Below are 14,754 nucleotides of genomic sequence, written 5' to 3' on the forward strand. Positions count from 1 at the left end.
TCGTCAGAAATCAGTGGTAAAGATAGAGAGACCAGAATGATGAATGCCTTTCATTAGCACCCTGTGAGAACACACACGCACACACACACAGAGCTGCTCTTTGACATGGCGGCCAACAGTCACTTCATGAAACCAATAAGCCCCTTGTCAGTGGTCTACAGTTGCCTTGGCAACAGTCCACAGGGTACAGTGTGTGTGAATTGCATGAACATCTGTGCCTTAATGTCCTTGGTGTTAGCTTCTCACACACTGATAAAGCTATGTGGGTGTAGACGGCGCGTACATGTGCGTCTGCACGCTTATTGTTGCCGATACAGGCAGTCAATTATGCAGTCGTGGTGTGTTCAAGGACTGCACCTCCTCAGGTCTATTGCTGGTGGTGGGATTGAGTGCACTTTTTAAATGAAGATAATTGTTGGTTCAGTTATCATCCATTGATTTTGAGGGTTTTTTTTGTGTGTATTTGTGATGCTCTCTTTCAGTGCAACATGTGATGAATCCCCTTCATCTGAAAGGAGGTGGATCATTTGGAATAGTTGTAATTAAAAGACAAATAGATAATGATTTATTGATTCAAGCAATATCACAGTCTCCATCTTTAATTGTGTACCGTATATGTTTCGAAAAAGGGGAAAAAATGAATTCCTAATAAGGCTGCTTTCAAGTTCAGACTGACCTTTACGATGAGTCACCTGTTGAAAGTAAACATACTGCAGCTTGGCCCTCAAATGTCTTTTTTAATATTTTTTTTGTGGGAGAAACAAGATGTATAGCTGCAGCCTGTTTCTCTTTTTTGTAAAAAGACGTCTGTGTACAGTGTACAGTCAGGCTTTCCATGCTGTGTTGGCTGCAGAATATGAAACAAATTGAGCTGAACAGAAGGATCAGGGGTGATGGATTAGACCAACTGACTTGAACAGAGTGTCACAAAGACTTTTTTGTGTTTGCAGAGCTATTAAAGCTGAGAAACACATGGAATAAAAGAGACACATCAATTTTTCTGTTTTTTCTTCCCCTTTCCCTCATGAATTTTAGAGATAATCTGATTAGATCAATAGCTGTGTGCTGTTAACTGCAATGATTGATGAATTGTTTGGAGTGATTTTTTTTAAGAATGTCCAAATTCTCTGGTTCCAGCTTCTTAAAAGCAAATATTTTCTGGTTTCTTTTGTCCTCTATAACAGTAAACTGAATATCTTTGGGTTGCGGACTGTTGGTCGGGACAAAACAAGACATTTTGAGGATGTTGCCTTGGGCTTTGGGAAACAGTGATCGAGATTGTTCACTGTTTTCTGACATTTTAGAGACCAAACAACTAATCAATTAATCGAGAAAATAATTGACAGATTAATCAATAATGAAAATAATCGTTAGCTGCAGCCCTTTAACTGCCAGCATTAAGGAGCAAGCTGGTGGGGTCTTGGATGTGTTCATGTGATAAATAACAAATTGTATAAATGGTTGAATTTGTCTCAAATACATACAATTTATTGTGCTTTCAAGGTCAATTCAGGAGCTGCTCCGCAACTTTCAATCATATTTTTGTTATCTTTCCCTGTTGACATTTCTGAGCACTTTGAGCTCTTCTCGTCCATGTTGCCTTGAAAGCTGAGGTTCAGCGTTATCTGAAATAGGTCTGGGGCTTAAGTGTGGCAAGTTGGCTCGATAGCGCCCTCTAACAATTTTCAAAGTCAAAGCCCCCACCTTTAAATTTGACGTAGATGAATGAAATTCGGTAGGCAGATGTAACATCTCCAGACTTTAAAAAAAAGCCTCTTGGAGCCTTACCCTAAGCCCAACAGTTTTTGAATTTACTGTGCAATTTACAGGCGTTGTACTTTAACAAACTCGTCCTAGAGAATTAACCTGAGTGACTTTAGATTTGGTTGGTGTCCTTGACATGGCGTGCTGGTCAGTTAGCATATTTAGCCATGAAACAGGAAGTTGTTGTAACTCTAATGTACATTGTCCAATCTGCCCCAAATTTCTCATGTTTGATAAGAGTCCAGGCCTGAATACATTTAGATGTCAATATTGAGTCATAGTCATAGCGCCACCTACTAACAACAGGAAGTCAGCCTTATGTGACAAACATCATCCAATTTACATGAAATTTAAAGTGTGTGGTCTACATTTGATATGCAGCAACATAATGTACATTTAGTGAGTGTTTTCTAGCACCACATAGTGGACACAGGAAGTGATAGTTATCTCCTACATGCAATGTCCAATATTCATGAAAATGTATATTCATGTCAGTTGCCTTCTGGTAAATGTATTGGTGGATTAATATTTTACTTATGTAGTATTGCCTACAGGAAACGGGAAGTGAGGCTTAAAATGATACATAGTCCATCAAATGTATACACAATTTCCAATATGCCACCTCCAGCACCACATACTGCACACAGGAAATAATATTTTATCCATTCACACAGTGTGAAAATTCAGAGCTCTGTCAACCGACCTCCAGTAGCGAAACCACGGAAGCTGCTCTCTCCGATAGGTGCCAGGTGCGAGGGCCCATTCATCGCTGTTTGCAGCTTTAATTGTGGTTGTTTTTTATTTTGGAGTAATTGAACAAACATGCTAAAGCTGTACTTTTTCTCATTCATTTACTTAGTGGAAAATTATACACTATGAATTATATATAGTATGTTTTTCAAAGATTTTTTTTTTAATTTTTGGGGGGAGGTGAGCTTGCGACCATAGAGTCACTGGTTTGATCCCTGGTGTAAAAGAGCAGTGCTTAAACCTCCTTCATTACCACCACTGAGGAGCCCTTGAGCACAACCCTTAACCCCCAACAGCTCGGAACTGCTCAGTGGCCAACAGGTCAGACGGTGGTTGTACTGGGCAGCTCCCAGGTGTGAATGTGTGTAATTGAGTGATCAAAGTGATCCTGAAAAAGACAGCAATACTTCTTTTGATAAAAATCTTCAGAAAATGACAGAAAACGACACAGTAAACGTTCAGAATGTTATGATGATGATTTATAACAGCTACATGTCCAGAATCAGCTAGTTACCTTAATATTTTACTGCCCCCTCTAATTGTTTTTGAATCTATAATGCAACCCAAACATGCACTTTGAGCCTTCATGGTGCCTAATAACATTATTATTTACAAGAAAGGCTTGGTCATCCTGGGCCCGCAAACCTCTGATTACTAGAGAGACACAGGGGAGTCAGACTGTAAAAACTGAAAAAAAAAAAAAAGTTCAGCAGCGGAGGTTACAGGTGTCATCATCGGGACTTGTAGAGTCAATTTGAAATGAGAGGAAAATATAATTATGATGTACTGGTAAATGAACACTCCACACAGGTCTCCACACTCACAATGCTCCATCTGCCGGAGGAGCCTTCATTTGTCTCTGCAGCGAAATTAATTTGCCTTGATGTTTTTGAAAGAGCTAATTTGCAGGCTAATTAATCTAATCAGTCTGGAAACAGAGAGAGAGAGAGAGAGAAAGAAAGAGAAAGGAGGAATCAACCTGCTCTGTCTCACTCAAAGAGAGACACACACATCTCAACATTGTTTGCACATATGGAGCACTAAAATGTAAACGGGTACAAGCGCCGCACCACGCATACACACACACACACACACCGAATCTCACTCCTCCCCCACAGAATCTTTGTCATCAACACTTGCAGCACGGCAAAGGGCAGTGAAAAGGTTACAAGCGTGAGTTAGTGGAAAGGTCGAGTTAAAGGTCCTGCTTTATTTTTCTTCTCTCTGTTCGTCATCTGCCGGGTGTAAGGAGCGCCTCCCAATGAGACGCCGAGATAGAGAGAAAGAGAGAGAGAGAGTGATCAGGGGGGACAGGCGGAGCAAGAGGGAAATGTTTAGTTGACCTTATTTTGATCTTCGCTTCTCAAAGAGGATTAATCCTTCAGTAATGGTATTTAAAGGATGCCATATTTGATTAAGAAAAGAGAGAGAGACATCAATGGACCTCCTCCTCTGCCTCCCAGCCTCAAAATAATGCTGCTGAGTTCAAGTCCTGATGGCGTAGTCAAACTGTCAAGGATGCAGCGCTGCTTTGGTATTGTATGGTACAGTAGAAATGAAACGGTTTTGACAGGCAGAGTTTTTACAATGATGTGGAAATGAAATGTAACTGTGGAGTGCATCACTTTGTGTCTGCACTCTTTGTCTCTTGCACACTTAGAGCCAATTTAGCTCAAAGTAGAAGTAGAAGACACATACAATAGATTTGTAGAATTTAAGTTTTAATCTACTTACTGTACTCGTATACTTTTCACCCTGTTTGGGGTGTAAGTAATTTTCCTCAACGTATCACCGTCTATAGCAGCCAGTTTTGTCAGTTCTGCTCCCTTGTCTCAGAGCTACTTTGCAGATCTACTACTTTTTATTGACTGTACTAAATTATAATTCATTTTATTAAGTATTAAAGGGTAGCATCACCCACAGTAGTCTACAAGAAAACATGTATTCTCACTTACCTGTGCTGGGAATCTACATCTACTCATGCAGATAGTTTTATTAAAGAAAGAATTCATTTGTATTTCCAGAGAGTCCCCATTACTCTGGATTATCCATAAAACATGTTGTCATCTATTTTTATTGGGACTATTTCTTTGGTAGAAAGTAGTCTCAAAGAAAACCACCTCTAAGAAATAGAGATATAGGCTGTAGGTTATATTTTATTGTACATGCACTATCAATTCATGGTATTTTGTGGGATAAAGACTCTCCTGAGCACAGGGACATTTCTAGACACGTCCCTGATGAGTGTGTAGCAGATGTGTTTTATAGTCGAGAAGTATATTTTCTTCCACTCCCGTTCAGTGTCTATTATTATTTCTTCCAGAGCTCATCTGTGTCTCCATCTGCCAGTTTTCGGACTGGAGAGAAACACAGAAGTTCTAGCGATTACTCCTCCGACAGCAAGAAACAGAAGACAGATGATAAGGAGTTGGCCTCTACACGCTATGTGAGTTAAAGTTACACAACAAAACAACCTTACACACAGCACCGTGTATGTGAAGTTATTGCACATGAGCCACAGTCAAACCCACACTTTCTGCTTTTTTTGGACAGTTGTCATTAGAGACAGAGAGAGACCTCACATGACAAAGGCTGTAGCTGGGATTTCAACACAGCATGTTGCAGTTTACGACTTGTACTTTAGCCAAATGAGCCATCTGGACGCTCCCATTTTAATCTAATAATTAAAACAAAAAGAAGAAAATGACCGAAAAAAGTTGACAGAGGAATGAATAAACGAGTCTTTATGGTCTTCTTTCAGAGTATCAATTAAATTGTTCATTTTTATTTTATTATCAGATAAATGGGATATTGAATTGGATAAAAGCACTTATTATCTGTATTCATAGATTGTGAATGTAGGGCGATAAGGTTATTCTATAAAAGCAGCAAACTGCAAATGGACATAGAGGTCTTCAACTCCTGACATCCATATATTTTATCCAAAAGAAAACATGCACATATACATGCAACATCTGTACTTCCTAGATTATCATTTTCAGTCAGAACAGACACTTTTTTTTAAATAAAAGGAGTGAAAGTCAATTATGCTCTTTCTGTATGTCTTCCCCAGGAAAGTGACGGAGAGAAGAGCGACGACAACTTGGTAGTGGATGTCTCCACTGAGGTACAACACGGTGGCATCTTTTGTGTTACCTGATCAGGAAAAATGAATCCATCTTACTATCTTCATCTGTGCTCACCCTCAACAGGATCCAGTGTCTCCTAGAGGAAGTCCTGCCCACTCTCCTCGGGAGAACGGGTTGGACAAGAGTCGCCTGTTGAAGAAGGATGCGCCCCTGAGTCCTTCCTCCATCGCCTCCTCGAGCAGCACACCTTCATCCAAATCCAAAGAGATTAATTTGGTGAGTCATTTGGGTAATTATATCCTTCTGATCTTCTTTTTCATCATTTCTCAGGGTAGTTTTCTATTTTTAGGCATTTAGAGAAATGTAAAAATGATAATTATTTTAGGTAAGATATAGAAGAGAATTAAGGTGTTAAAGATTTCGCACTCTTGTTGATAAATTATAAGCAAGATGCAAATAAAGGGCAGAATATAGGTGGAAAAAAACACTTAATTATATTTGGTGCAGAAAGCGTGTAATAGCACTTACTACGTTTTTATAGAATATCAATTTTATGAGTCATGAACTCTGTCAAAGCATGAATGGTTCCTGTATTATTTAAATGTTTCTGCTGCGTTATTAAATTTGGGAATTGTTGCATGTGTCTTTCACCTCTAAACCCAAAGATATCTGTCCCATTTGAAGTCAATATTTAGATTAATGTTAAGTGATTTGTGATTGAAGTTTTTTGTTTGTGCTTTAGAATGAAAAGTCAACAACGCCCGTGTCCAAGTCCAGCACCCCCACATCCCGCTCTGATGCTCCGACTCCCAGCAGCACCACCACCCCGGGCCTGAGGTCTGCACCCAGTAAACCGGCAGGAGTCGAGACGCTGGGTGAGTGCTTTTTCTTTTTTTTTTGTAGTGTAGCAGTGAGATAGCAGATATACAGACAATAACAAGGACACCTTTACAATATAATGCAATCTAATACAATCAATCTGCAATAAATACTATATTTGTAAAGCTTATGTGTCTTAAAACAGACAATGTAATGGATCAACTAGATGTTTTTGTAAACTGAAAAACCACCATAGTCCAGTGTAGGTAGAAATAGACCTGTGACCCGTTGTTTTTATGAGCGCACACAGAAGTATTGTGTGCTAAAAAGTCAGTTTTGAGCCAGAACATCATGATGTTTGAAATTTATTTTGTTGTATAAGCTCAATCTCCACACTACCCAGGATGTGAAGCTCGGATGAATGTCACAGTTCGCATCAGACATCAGTGTTTTTTCTTGTAGCTCCCGGTCTCCGCACACCGCTGGCAGTGCCGTGCTCGTACCCCGGCCCGTTTGGAATGGTTCCTCACCCGGGCATGAACGGGGAGCTGAGTGGAGCGGGAGCAGCCTACACCGGCCTGCATAACATTTCCCCACAGATGAGCGCGGTGGCTGCTGCTGCTGTGGCTGCTTATGGACGCACACAAGTGGTACCTGAAGACACACAAACACATACATGCTGTATATGTATGCATATATACCCAAAAATCAGTTAGTGTGCAAAATTGACTTTAGGTTTCATCTGCCAAGGACTGGCAAACAGAAAAATAAGCTGTCAGTAACAACTTATGCAGGGCAAAATAAAAGGAAATGAAACAGTTTGTAATGTTGAAGGATTCTAATAATTTGACTTCTGATTCACATGCTGCCAGTCAAACCAATTGGGATGCTTTTAAATGTGATTTTTTTTATGATTAACAACCATTAGCTCTGCATGTGTCAGCGGACACAGCGGTTTTAAAAACAAGTAAATGGAAAAATGGTGGGTGATAGTTTTATTTGATCAGCAGGTAGCTGGTAGAAATATAATCTTTCGTTGGATGCTCATTCAGCACTGATTTGGTGATTTCTAGTGTCTATAAGAGGAGATATCGGGTGGGAGCTCTGTGAGGTTTGGTGGAAGCTGTGTATGTCCAGGCTATGGAATAGGTTAATCAATATGGAAGAGGACAGACTAGCCAAAATAATATTTAAATAGGATTTACAACAAAATGGGCCCTGATTAAGGGACATGTATGATAATGTGTTGTAAATATTGGTTTCACGATAAATTCTATCAGTTGGAGAGGATTGAAATTGCATCTTTAAATTTTAAATATGACTTTTTCACCGAAAATTATGTTTATTACAATTCAGCAAGGAAAAAAAGGTCAATTCGTGCTCAAATAAGAGCTGGTATTCTACCTCTTCATATTGAAACAGGTCGATTCGCTGCTTTGGAAGGAGAAAGTCAAATTTGTCCAGCGTGTGAACTCAGGGAAATTGAAAATCAGTATCATTTTTTTTTTTTTTACTGTTTGTTTAATGACATAAAGGATACAAGTGAGTTGCTGGACATGAACGACTCACAGCGACTGAAACGGTTGTTCGAAGAAAAGACCTTTAAAACGGCAACTTATTTGGTGAATGCATTGGGAGTTTGTTTTTTTCTGTTGGTGTTGTAGATTTGGTGTGATTCATTTAGATTCATTTGTGACCAGCACAACTGGTCTAGACATCAAGGTTAAAAACCAGGCTAAATTTGTTTTGACACAAAAGTTTTTTAGATGTCTGGGTCATACATAACTGTTGTGTAAACACCATTTCCTTGACTCCATTTCAGCTTACTATATTTTAGTAATTAGAACTGCTTTAAATGCATTTAAATGCTGTTGAAACAACAAGTTATCTTAAATATCTAATATCTTATTTTTGAAACAATTTTAGTCAGATTTTAAGTTAAATGTCCAAACGTCCTTTGTTCACTTCAAATCACTTAATAAATGCATATGCACTGATGGGGATGTTTAGTACAGAAGGCCACACAGAACATACGCAAGCTGCAAGAATTGGCATTACTTCATTGTTGTTTTAAATAATCTTAATTTTAACTCATACATGCACCCTGCAACCAGACTGACACTTGGAAAACCTTCCTACTGTGTGCCAGACAGACACAATGCTCATACTTTCTATTATGATACCAACTCATTTCTAGCTGTTGTAGCAGTTATGTACTGTATATCTGAACTGCTTTTAAACTGTCACCCTTCATGTTCTGCAGGTGGGATTTGATCCTCACCACCACATACGTGTCCCTGGCCTTCCTCCCAACCTGTCGGGCATTCCTGGTGGAAAACCGTACGTTTCCTCTCCTAGTTCTCAAAAGTTAAAAAAAAAACTATTAATTCCAATTTTTCTGTGACATTTGCATTTTCATTTTTTCTCCTTTCATGTCAACCCCTCTTCTCTTGCCACCCCTTATCCCTCCACATGATGCTTTCCTCCGCTCCAGTGCCTACTCCTTTCATGTGAGCGCTGACGGACAAATGCAGCCCGTGCCTTTTCCTCCGGATGCACTGATCGGCCCCGGCATCCCGCGCCACGCACGGCAGATCAATACTCTCAGCCACGGGGAGGTGGTGTGTGCTGTCACCATCAGTAACCCGACGCGTCATGTCTACACCGGTGGCAAGGGTTGTGTCAAGGTGTGGGACATCAGTCACCCGGGCAACAAGACCCCTGTATCCCAGCTGGACTGCCTTGTGAGTGCACTGCAGTAACCTGTTCATTCATGACAGTACACTGTTACGTCATACATGGTTAAAATACCGCATGTTCTCCATTGTTTTACACAGTTACTGCTTACAGCAACTTTTTAATGACAGTAAACAATACTTCTGTGCTTGTCTGTCTCATCAGAACAGAGATAACTACATCCGTTCTTGTCGACTACTTCCGGACGGGCGGACTCTCATAGTCGGGGGCGAGGCGAGTACTTTGTCAATCTGGGATTTGGCCACACCGACTCCACGAATCAAAGCAGAACTAACTTCTTCAGCACCTGCGTGTTATGCTCTGGCCATCAGCCCCGACTCCAAGGTCTGCTTTTCCTGCTGCTCCGATGGAAACATAGCCGTCTGGGATCTTCACAACCAGACTCTGGTTAGGTATGGAGCTGGGCAGTGGGACTTGTGAAGGTTTGGTTATAACTGGACAGTAAAATTTCATACAAATAAGGCACTGGATTTAGGATGTCTCAGTTGCTTCTGTCTCTTCATGTAATCCCACACTGACTAGATGATGTTGTGATCAGGGCTCTGTGGGGGGCGTTTCATCTGTTGCAGGACTCTCTGTCCCTCTTGTCAATCAAAATAGTTCTTTATGACTCTGGCTGTATGTTTGGGGTCATTGTCATGCTGTAGAATAAATTTGGGACCAATCAGACTGATCATATGGCATCATGGGTAGGAATCTAAAGATCTAAAGTGCCTAAAACTTTTGCACAGTACAGAAAATCTGAAAAAATACAGAAAATCACTTCTGTATACGGTATTACTACCATATACAGCTATTACATGTATTCACTGAAGCATACATTTTTATGTCTTTCTTTCATAAACTGCGTGTATCTTTGGCATTGTAAATATTGTTTTATTAGTGGATGTAATTAATGAGCCCTTCTTGGGTTTTTTTCATCCTCACTTTGCTCATTATACAGTATAAGTTAGCTTTAATGTCCTTTGTTTGATTTCAACTCATGCAAACAAATAAAACTCTTGAAATTATGTAAACTGGCATACTGCTGAACTGCCTGAAATCAATATTATATTGCTATATTAGTATATATAATTTGATGTCATAAGATTTTTACATTTAGATAAAAATGTTGATATGGCATCCTCTGATTTGGTGAACACTGTCTATTGTTGGGTGAGGGTTTGTGTGACACTTTGTCTTTCTGCAGGCAGTTCCAAGGCCACACTGATGGAGCCAGCTGTATAGACATCTCTAACGATGGGACCAAGCTTTGGACAGGAGGTCTGGATAACACCGTCAGGTCCTGGGACCTGAGAGAGGGACGGCAGCTTCAGCAGCATGACTTCACCTCACAGGTAGTCACAGGCTGTCTATTAGAGCTGCAACAACACCTACAACTATCACAAGGTGTAATTTGCCATAATTTGCAATTGTTTGACATTGCGTGTCTGGTAAATGTCTGTATAGATAATTGTCTACTAGTAGTTTGTATAGCTATAATATGGAATTTGTTCAGTTCATCCAGTAGTTTGCAGGTGTAAGTTTTTGTGATCAAAAGGTTTGGTTTTGCATAGTTTTTTTATTATTATTTGGTGGATAAAGTAGAATTCAGAAAATGATAAAAATTGCACACCATAGAAAAAGTCACAGCCATTTGCAGTTTGTGTGATTACGCTCTCAGGCTCTGTCATATTGCAGTAATTTACAAGCTCAGTTCAGAACATATAACCCACGATGGAGGCCAGGCTGAGCTGCGGTGTTCTAGTACCTTTAACACTAATAATACTGGCAGTTAGAATTGAGTTTTTTCAGGTAAAGAGAAGAGCAGCAATAATAGTCCATTACTGCAATTTTCCTGAAAAGACCCATTTCACAATCCCAGTGTGCACAGGAGGAGATGAGTGTGCTTTAAAGAGAGCTCAGAGAGAGCAGGAAAGACAGGGAGAGACATGGCAGATAGTTTGCTTATAACATTCAACAGTATCTCTCAAAACTGGTTTGGCAAAGAAAAAATACTTTTTATGTTTACCAGGTTTATCAAGCTATCAGGTTCATGCCCAGTATCCTTTTTTTTTTTTGGTCGTCATCATCTGGAAAGAATATTTTTGAGATTTGATTCAAAAATGAGAATTGACTAAATCATTCACCCACCTCATTTTCATGAAGTATAATTGCTTTCTCCAGCAGCGCTTCTGCCAGCGCTTGCAGGACTGTTGCAAACTTAATAAGATTTAAGAAACTGAAACAGCCATCTGTTTTGACAGATTAGTACATCAGGGACTGAAATGTTTATGGTGGTGTTGAAAAGCATACAGTGGGCTTTTGCCAACATTCATAGATATGTTAATATGGGTGCCCACCCCCACATACAAGCACAAAATCTCCATGCTCTGAAAAATCCCTACCCTGATATAAGAGATGATTATGTATAATACTTGCATGAACTAAGCGATAAGACTATCATTAAAAATGTGTCGGTTGGGTTTCACTGCAGATCTTCTCACTGGGATACTGTCCAACGGGCGAGTGGCTGGCAGTGGGGATGGAGAACAGTAACGTGGAGGTCCTACATGTCACCAAACCTGACAAGTACCAGCTCCACCTACATGAAAGCTGTGTGCTCTCACTCAGATTTGCCCACTGTGGTAAGAATTAATGAATCTACTAAGATGATTTTGTCTTAAAAAAATGTTCTTAACACTATTTTTTGAAAAGATCTTGAAGAAAGGAAATTACAGAATATCTTTGGGACATTAACTTGTTTGTCAAATTTGCAATGAACTGATGAGAACTGTTTATGATACACTTTAACATTAATTATGTTGATTGATATTATTATTAATGATATTATTGTTGTAGGATTACAGTGCTACATGGAAACTCTTAAAAGACAGGTTCACATTTTTTCAAGTCTATCCTAAAATAATAGTCAGGTGCCCAAATGAACATTGATGCATGTTTTTCTTGCTGTATTAATTCCTCCAGTTCATACTGACCATTCATAATGCACTGTCAATGTACATGATAGGGAACAAAATCCACAGTCCCCCTTCTCTGCAAGAATGTATTTAAAAGCTTATTCGAAGTTAATATGATGCTTCATACATCCAAATGAGTCAAATCCAATCAATATCTTACAAAGTTACTGTCTTTTTAGAGCCAAAATGATCCTTCCACTGCAGCTGAACAGGAAAACACTGTCCGTCAAGACACAAAGAGGGAATTTTATACCAAAAAGACTCACTGTGGAAGCTATCCACTTTATTTGATTAAATCAGACATCTGAATCCTAATATTATCTTCAAATAAACTCTTAAATACATTTTTGTTCAAAACAAGGACTGGATTTTGGGCCCTATCTCTTACATGGTAAATACATTTGGAGGGGATCTTCTAATGATTACAGCAAGAAAAACCTGTTTCAATGTTCATTTGGGGCACCTGATTGTTGTTTTAAGACATACTAGAAAAACTGTGAATGTATCCTTTAATAATATGTGGCTACATGCGGCAGGTTTGTATTACGGACATTGTTTGCAGAGGAAGGTGCTATACAGCAAGAAATCATGCTGTACCAATCTATAGCAAATATAAATTCAATCCAGTAATTACTTTTTATTAGGGATGGTTAAAACTATTGGATAAAGCTGGTATCAAATAAAGTAGTTTCAATTAAACTGTTGGAGCAGCGGTCTGAATTATTGGCAGTAACAAATAGATTATTTTGGTGTTTGCATTGTAATCATTTAATTTACCTTGAAGTTACCAGTCTGTCAATACAGTACTGTATTATGAATAATCAATAGATGGTTGGAAATAATCTCTGCACTAAAATGATTTTTTAGTGTTTTAGCTATAAAATACTGTTTAGTTATGAAATACAGCAATGCTGGCCACACTCAGGATTTGAGCAGTGTATTTTTGTATTTATCAATCTGGATAAATTCGCCCTCTACTGGTGAAAATGAGCAGCTGATGCTCAGTTGGAAATGCAGTGTTCAAGGATTTTTCCAAATTACTTGGTGAAAATGTTTCAAACCTCAGTATAAAGGTAGATATGAGGCACAACATCTTATTCTGCCTCTCAGCACCTGCTCACCCTTTTTTCACCTTTTTTTTTGCAGTTACTTCTTTGTCAGAGCTTTCTTCACTGAATGCTTCAATTTGTGACTGAGGGTTATCTGCTATATCTGAGTCACTGGGGCAGTTGAGGTGTGTTAAAAATTTGGGGCAAACGTTTGTTCTTGATGTGGCCTAATGTAGTTTGCCATCCTGTACAGGGAAGTGGTTTGTGAGCACAGGAAAAGACAATCTGCTCAACGCATGGAGAACCCCGTACGGAGCCAGCATATTCCAGGTAACTGTGGAAGAGCAAATTACATAAATTACATGCAGCAAAGAGGCCAGGGGGCTTAAAATATAGTGTCAAACCCAAGATATTACAGGTTTTGTGGATCAATCATGTCAAGTCTTCTGTTCAACACCTCTCTGTTACACACATGGCTTTCATCCCGCTTGGCTTTTTCATGAGCCTCAAAAGCACTTTTTACATTTTCACACATCTTTTTATTCCCCTTACAGTCAAAGGAGTCATCTTCGGTGCTGAGCTGCGACATCTCCATAGATGATAAGTACATTGTGACTGGCTCAGGAGATAAGAAAGCGACTGTCTACGAGGTCATCTACTAACAGGGCTGGAGTCATAAAACAACAAGGCCATCTTCCCATCCAGGCACTCTGTGATGCCTCCATCCCTATGTACAATTTTTAATGTGTATAAAATGGATTTCGATGGAACAAACCAAACATTTTCTGGATCGTGACCGTTTGACTTCTTGGCTAGTCATGGATCAAAACCAAGCAGAACCAAGCACAGAGATTTTTTTTTTTTTTAATCAGTGTCTTTTTGTTGATGTGAGAAGATTGAATGTCCATATGCACTAAGTCTGGAGTGGATGCTGTTGTTACAGCATTGCCCAAATAACATTCCCTCTATGTAATGCTTTTAAGCCTCTGATATACGTGCTTTTTACTAATGGGTATGCATAGACAAGCAGCTAATCTGTGTGTACCTGGATGCTTAAATGGGACATAACATGCTTTTTTGTGATTTTCTGTCATTTATATAGTGTTATGATGTTGGATGTTTATGTAAACATGGTCAAAGTTCCAAAGCTTGAGGTGAACGTATGTAAAAATACCACCTTCAAGTCAAAAGCCAGCCTTCAACCTGCCCCAAATGCTTTGTTTGCGGAGTTACCTCTACTTCCCCATCTGACTGCTCTCAGATTGTTTGTGCGTGCCTGCAAACGGCAGTCCGTTGGTAGTCTTTGTCGCTAAGGTTGTTCCATGGGTTGTTGTTGCCTTGTTCACGGATCTGATTCAGGCTCAAATATCTACGGATGTATTTGACAAATTGACATTTTGAGTGAAAAATGAGAAAAAAGTAGTGAAATCCTGCTACTACTGTTTGCTTATGGAGCTGATGGAAGTCTGCAAAGGGGCAGCTTCTGGGAGCTGACCAATCAGAACAGAGTGGGCTCATCGGGAGGAGGGCCTTAAAGACACAGGTGCTAAAATAGCCTGTTTCAGA

At 39.5% G+C, this 14,754-nt stretch overlaps 1 protein-coding gene across 3 annotated transcripts in view; it reads left to right on the forward strand.

The window, feature by feature from the left end:
* The window catches only part of LOC122999746 (transducin-like enhancer protein 4), a 36,701-nt gene extending 22,389 nt beyond the window's left edge, over positions 1–14,312 (forward strand). For all 3 annotated transcript variants that reach the window (XM_044376941.1, XM_044376949.1, XM_044376954.1), the window contains exons 9-20: positions 4,838–4,960; positions 5,588–5,641; positions 5,727–5,879; positions 6,346–6,478; positions 6,885–7,072; positions 8,686–8,762; positions 8,917–9,166; positions 9,324–9,571; positions 10,369–10,516; positions 11,656–11,806; positions 13,442–13,518; positions 13,743–14,312. In XM_044376941.1, the coding sequence (XP_044232876.1) occupies positions 4,838–4,960; positions 5,588–5,641; positions 5,727–5,879; positions 6,346–6,478; positions 6,885–7,072; positions 8,686–8,762; positions 8,917–9,166; positions 9,324–9,571; positions 10,369–10,516; positions 11,656–11,806; positions 13,442–13,518; positions 13,743–13,850 (1,710 nt within the window). In that variant the 3' untranslated portion in view covers positions 13,851–14,312. The remainder of the gene's footprint in view (positions 1–4,837; positions 4,961–5,587; positions 5,642–5,726; positions 5,880–6,345; positions 6,479–6,884; positions 7,073–8,685; positions 8,763–8,916; positions 9,167–9,323; positions 9,572–10,368; positions 10,517–11,655; positions 11,807–13,441; positions 13,519–13,742) is intronic.
* Positions 14,313–14,754: the final 442 nt, after the last annotated feature.

The sequence above is a fragment of the Thunnus albacares genome, chromosome 2, assembly GCF_914725855.1.
Source record: "Thunnus albacares chromosome 2, fThuAlb1.1, whole genome shotgun sequence".
Lineage (NCBI taxonomy): Eukaryota > Metazoa > Chordata > Actinopteri > Scombriformes > Scombridae > Thunnus > Thunnus albacares.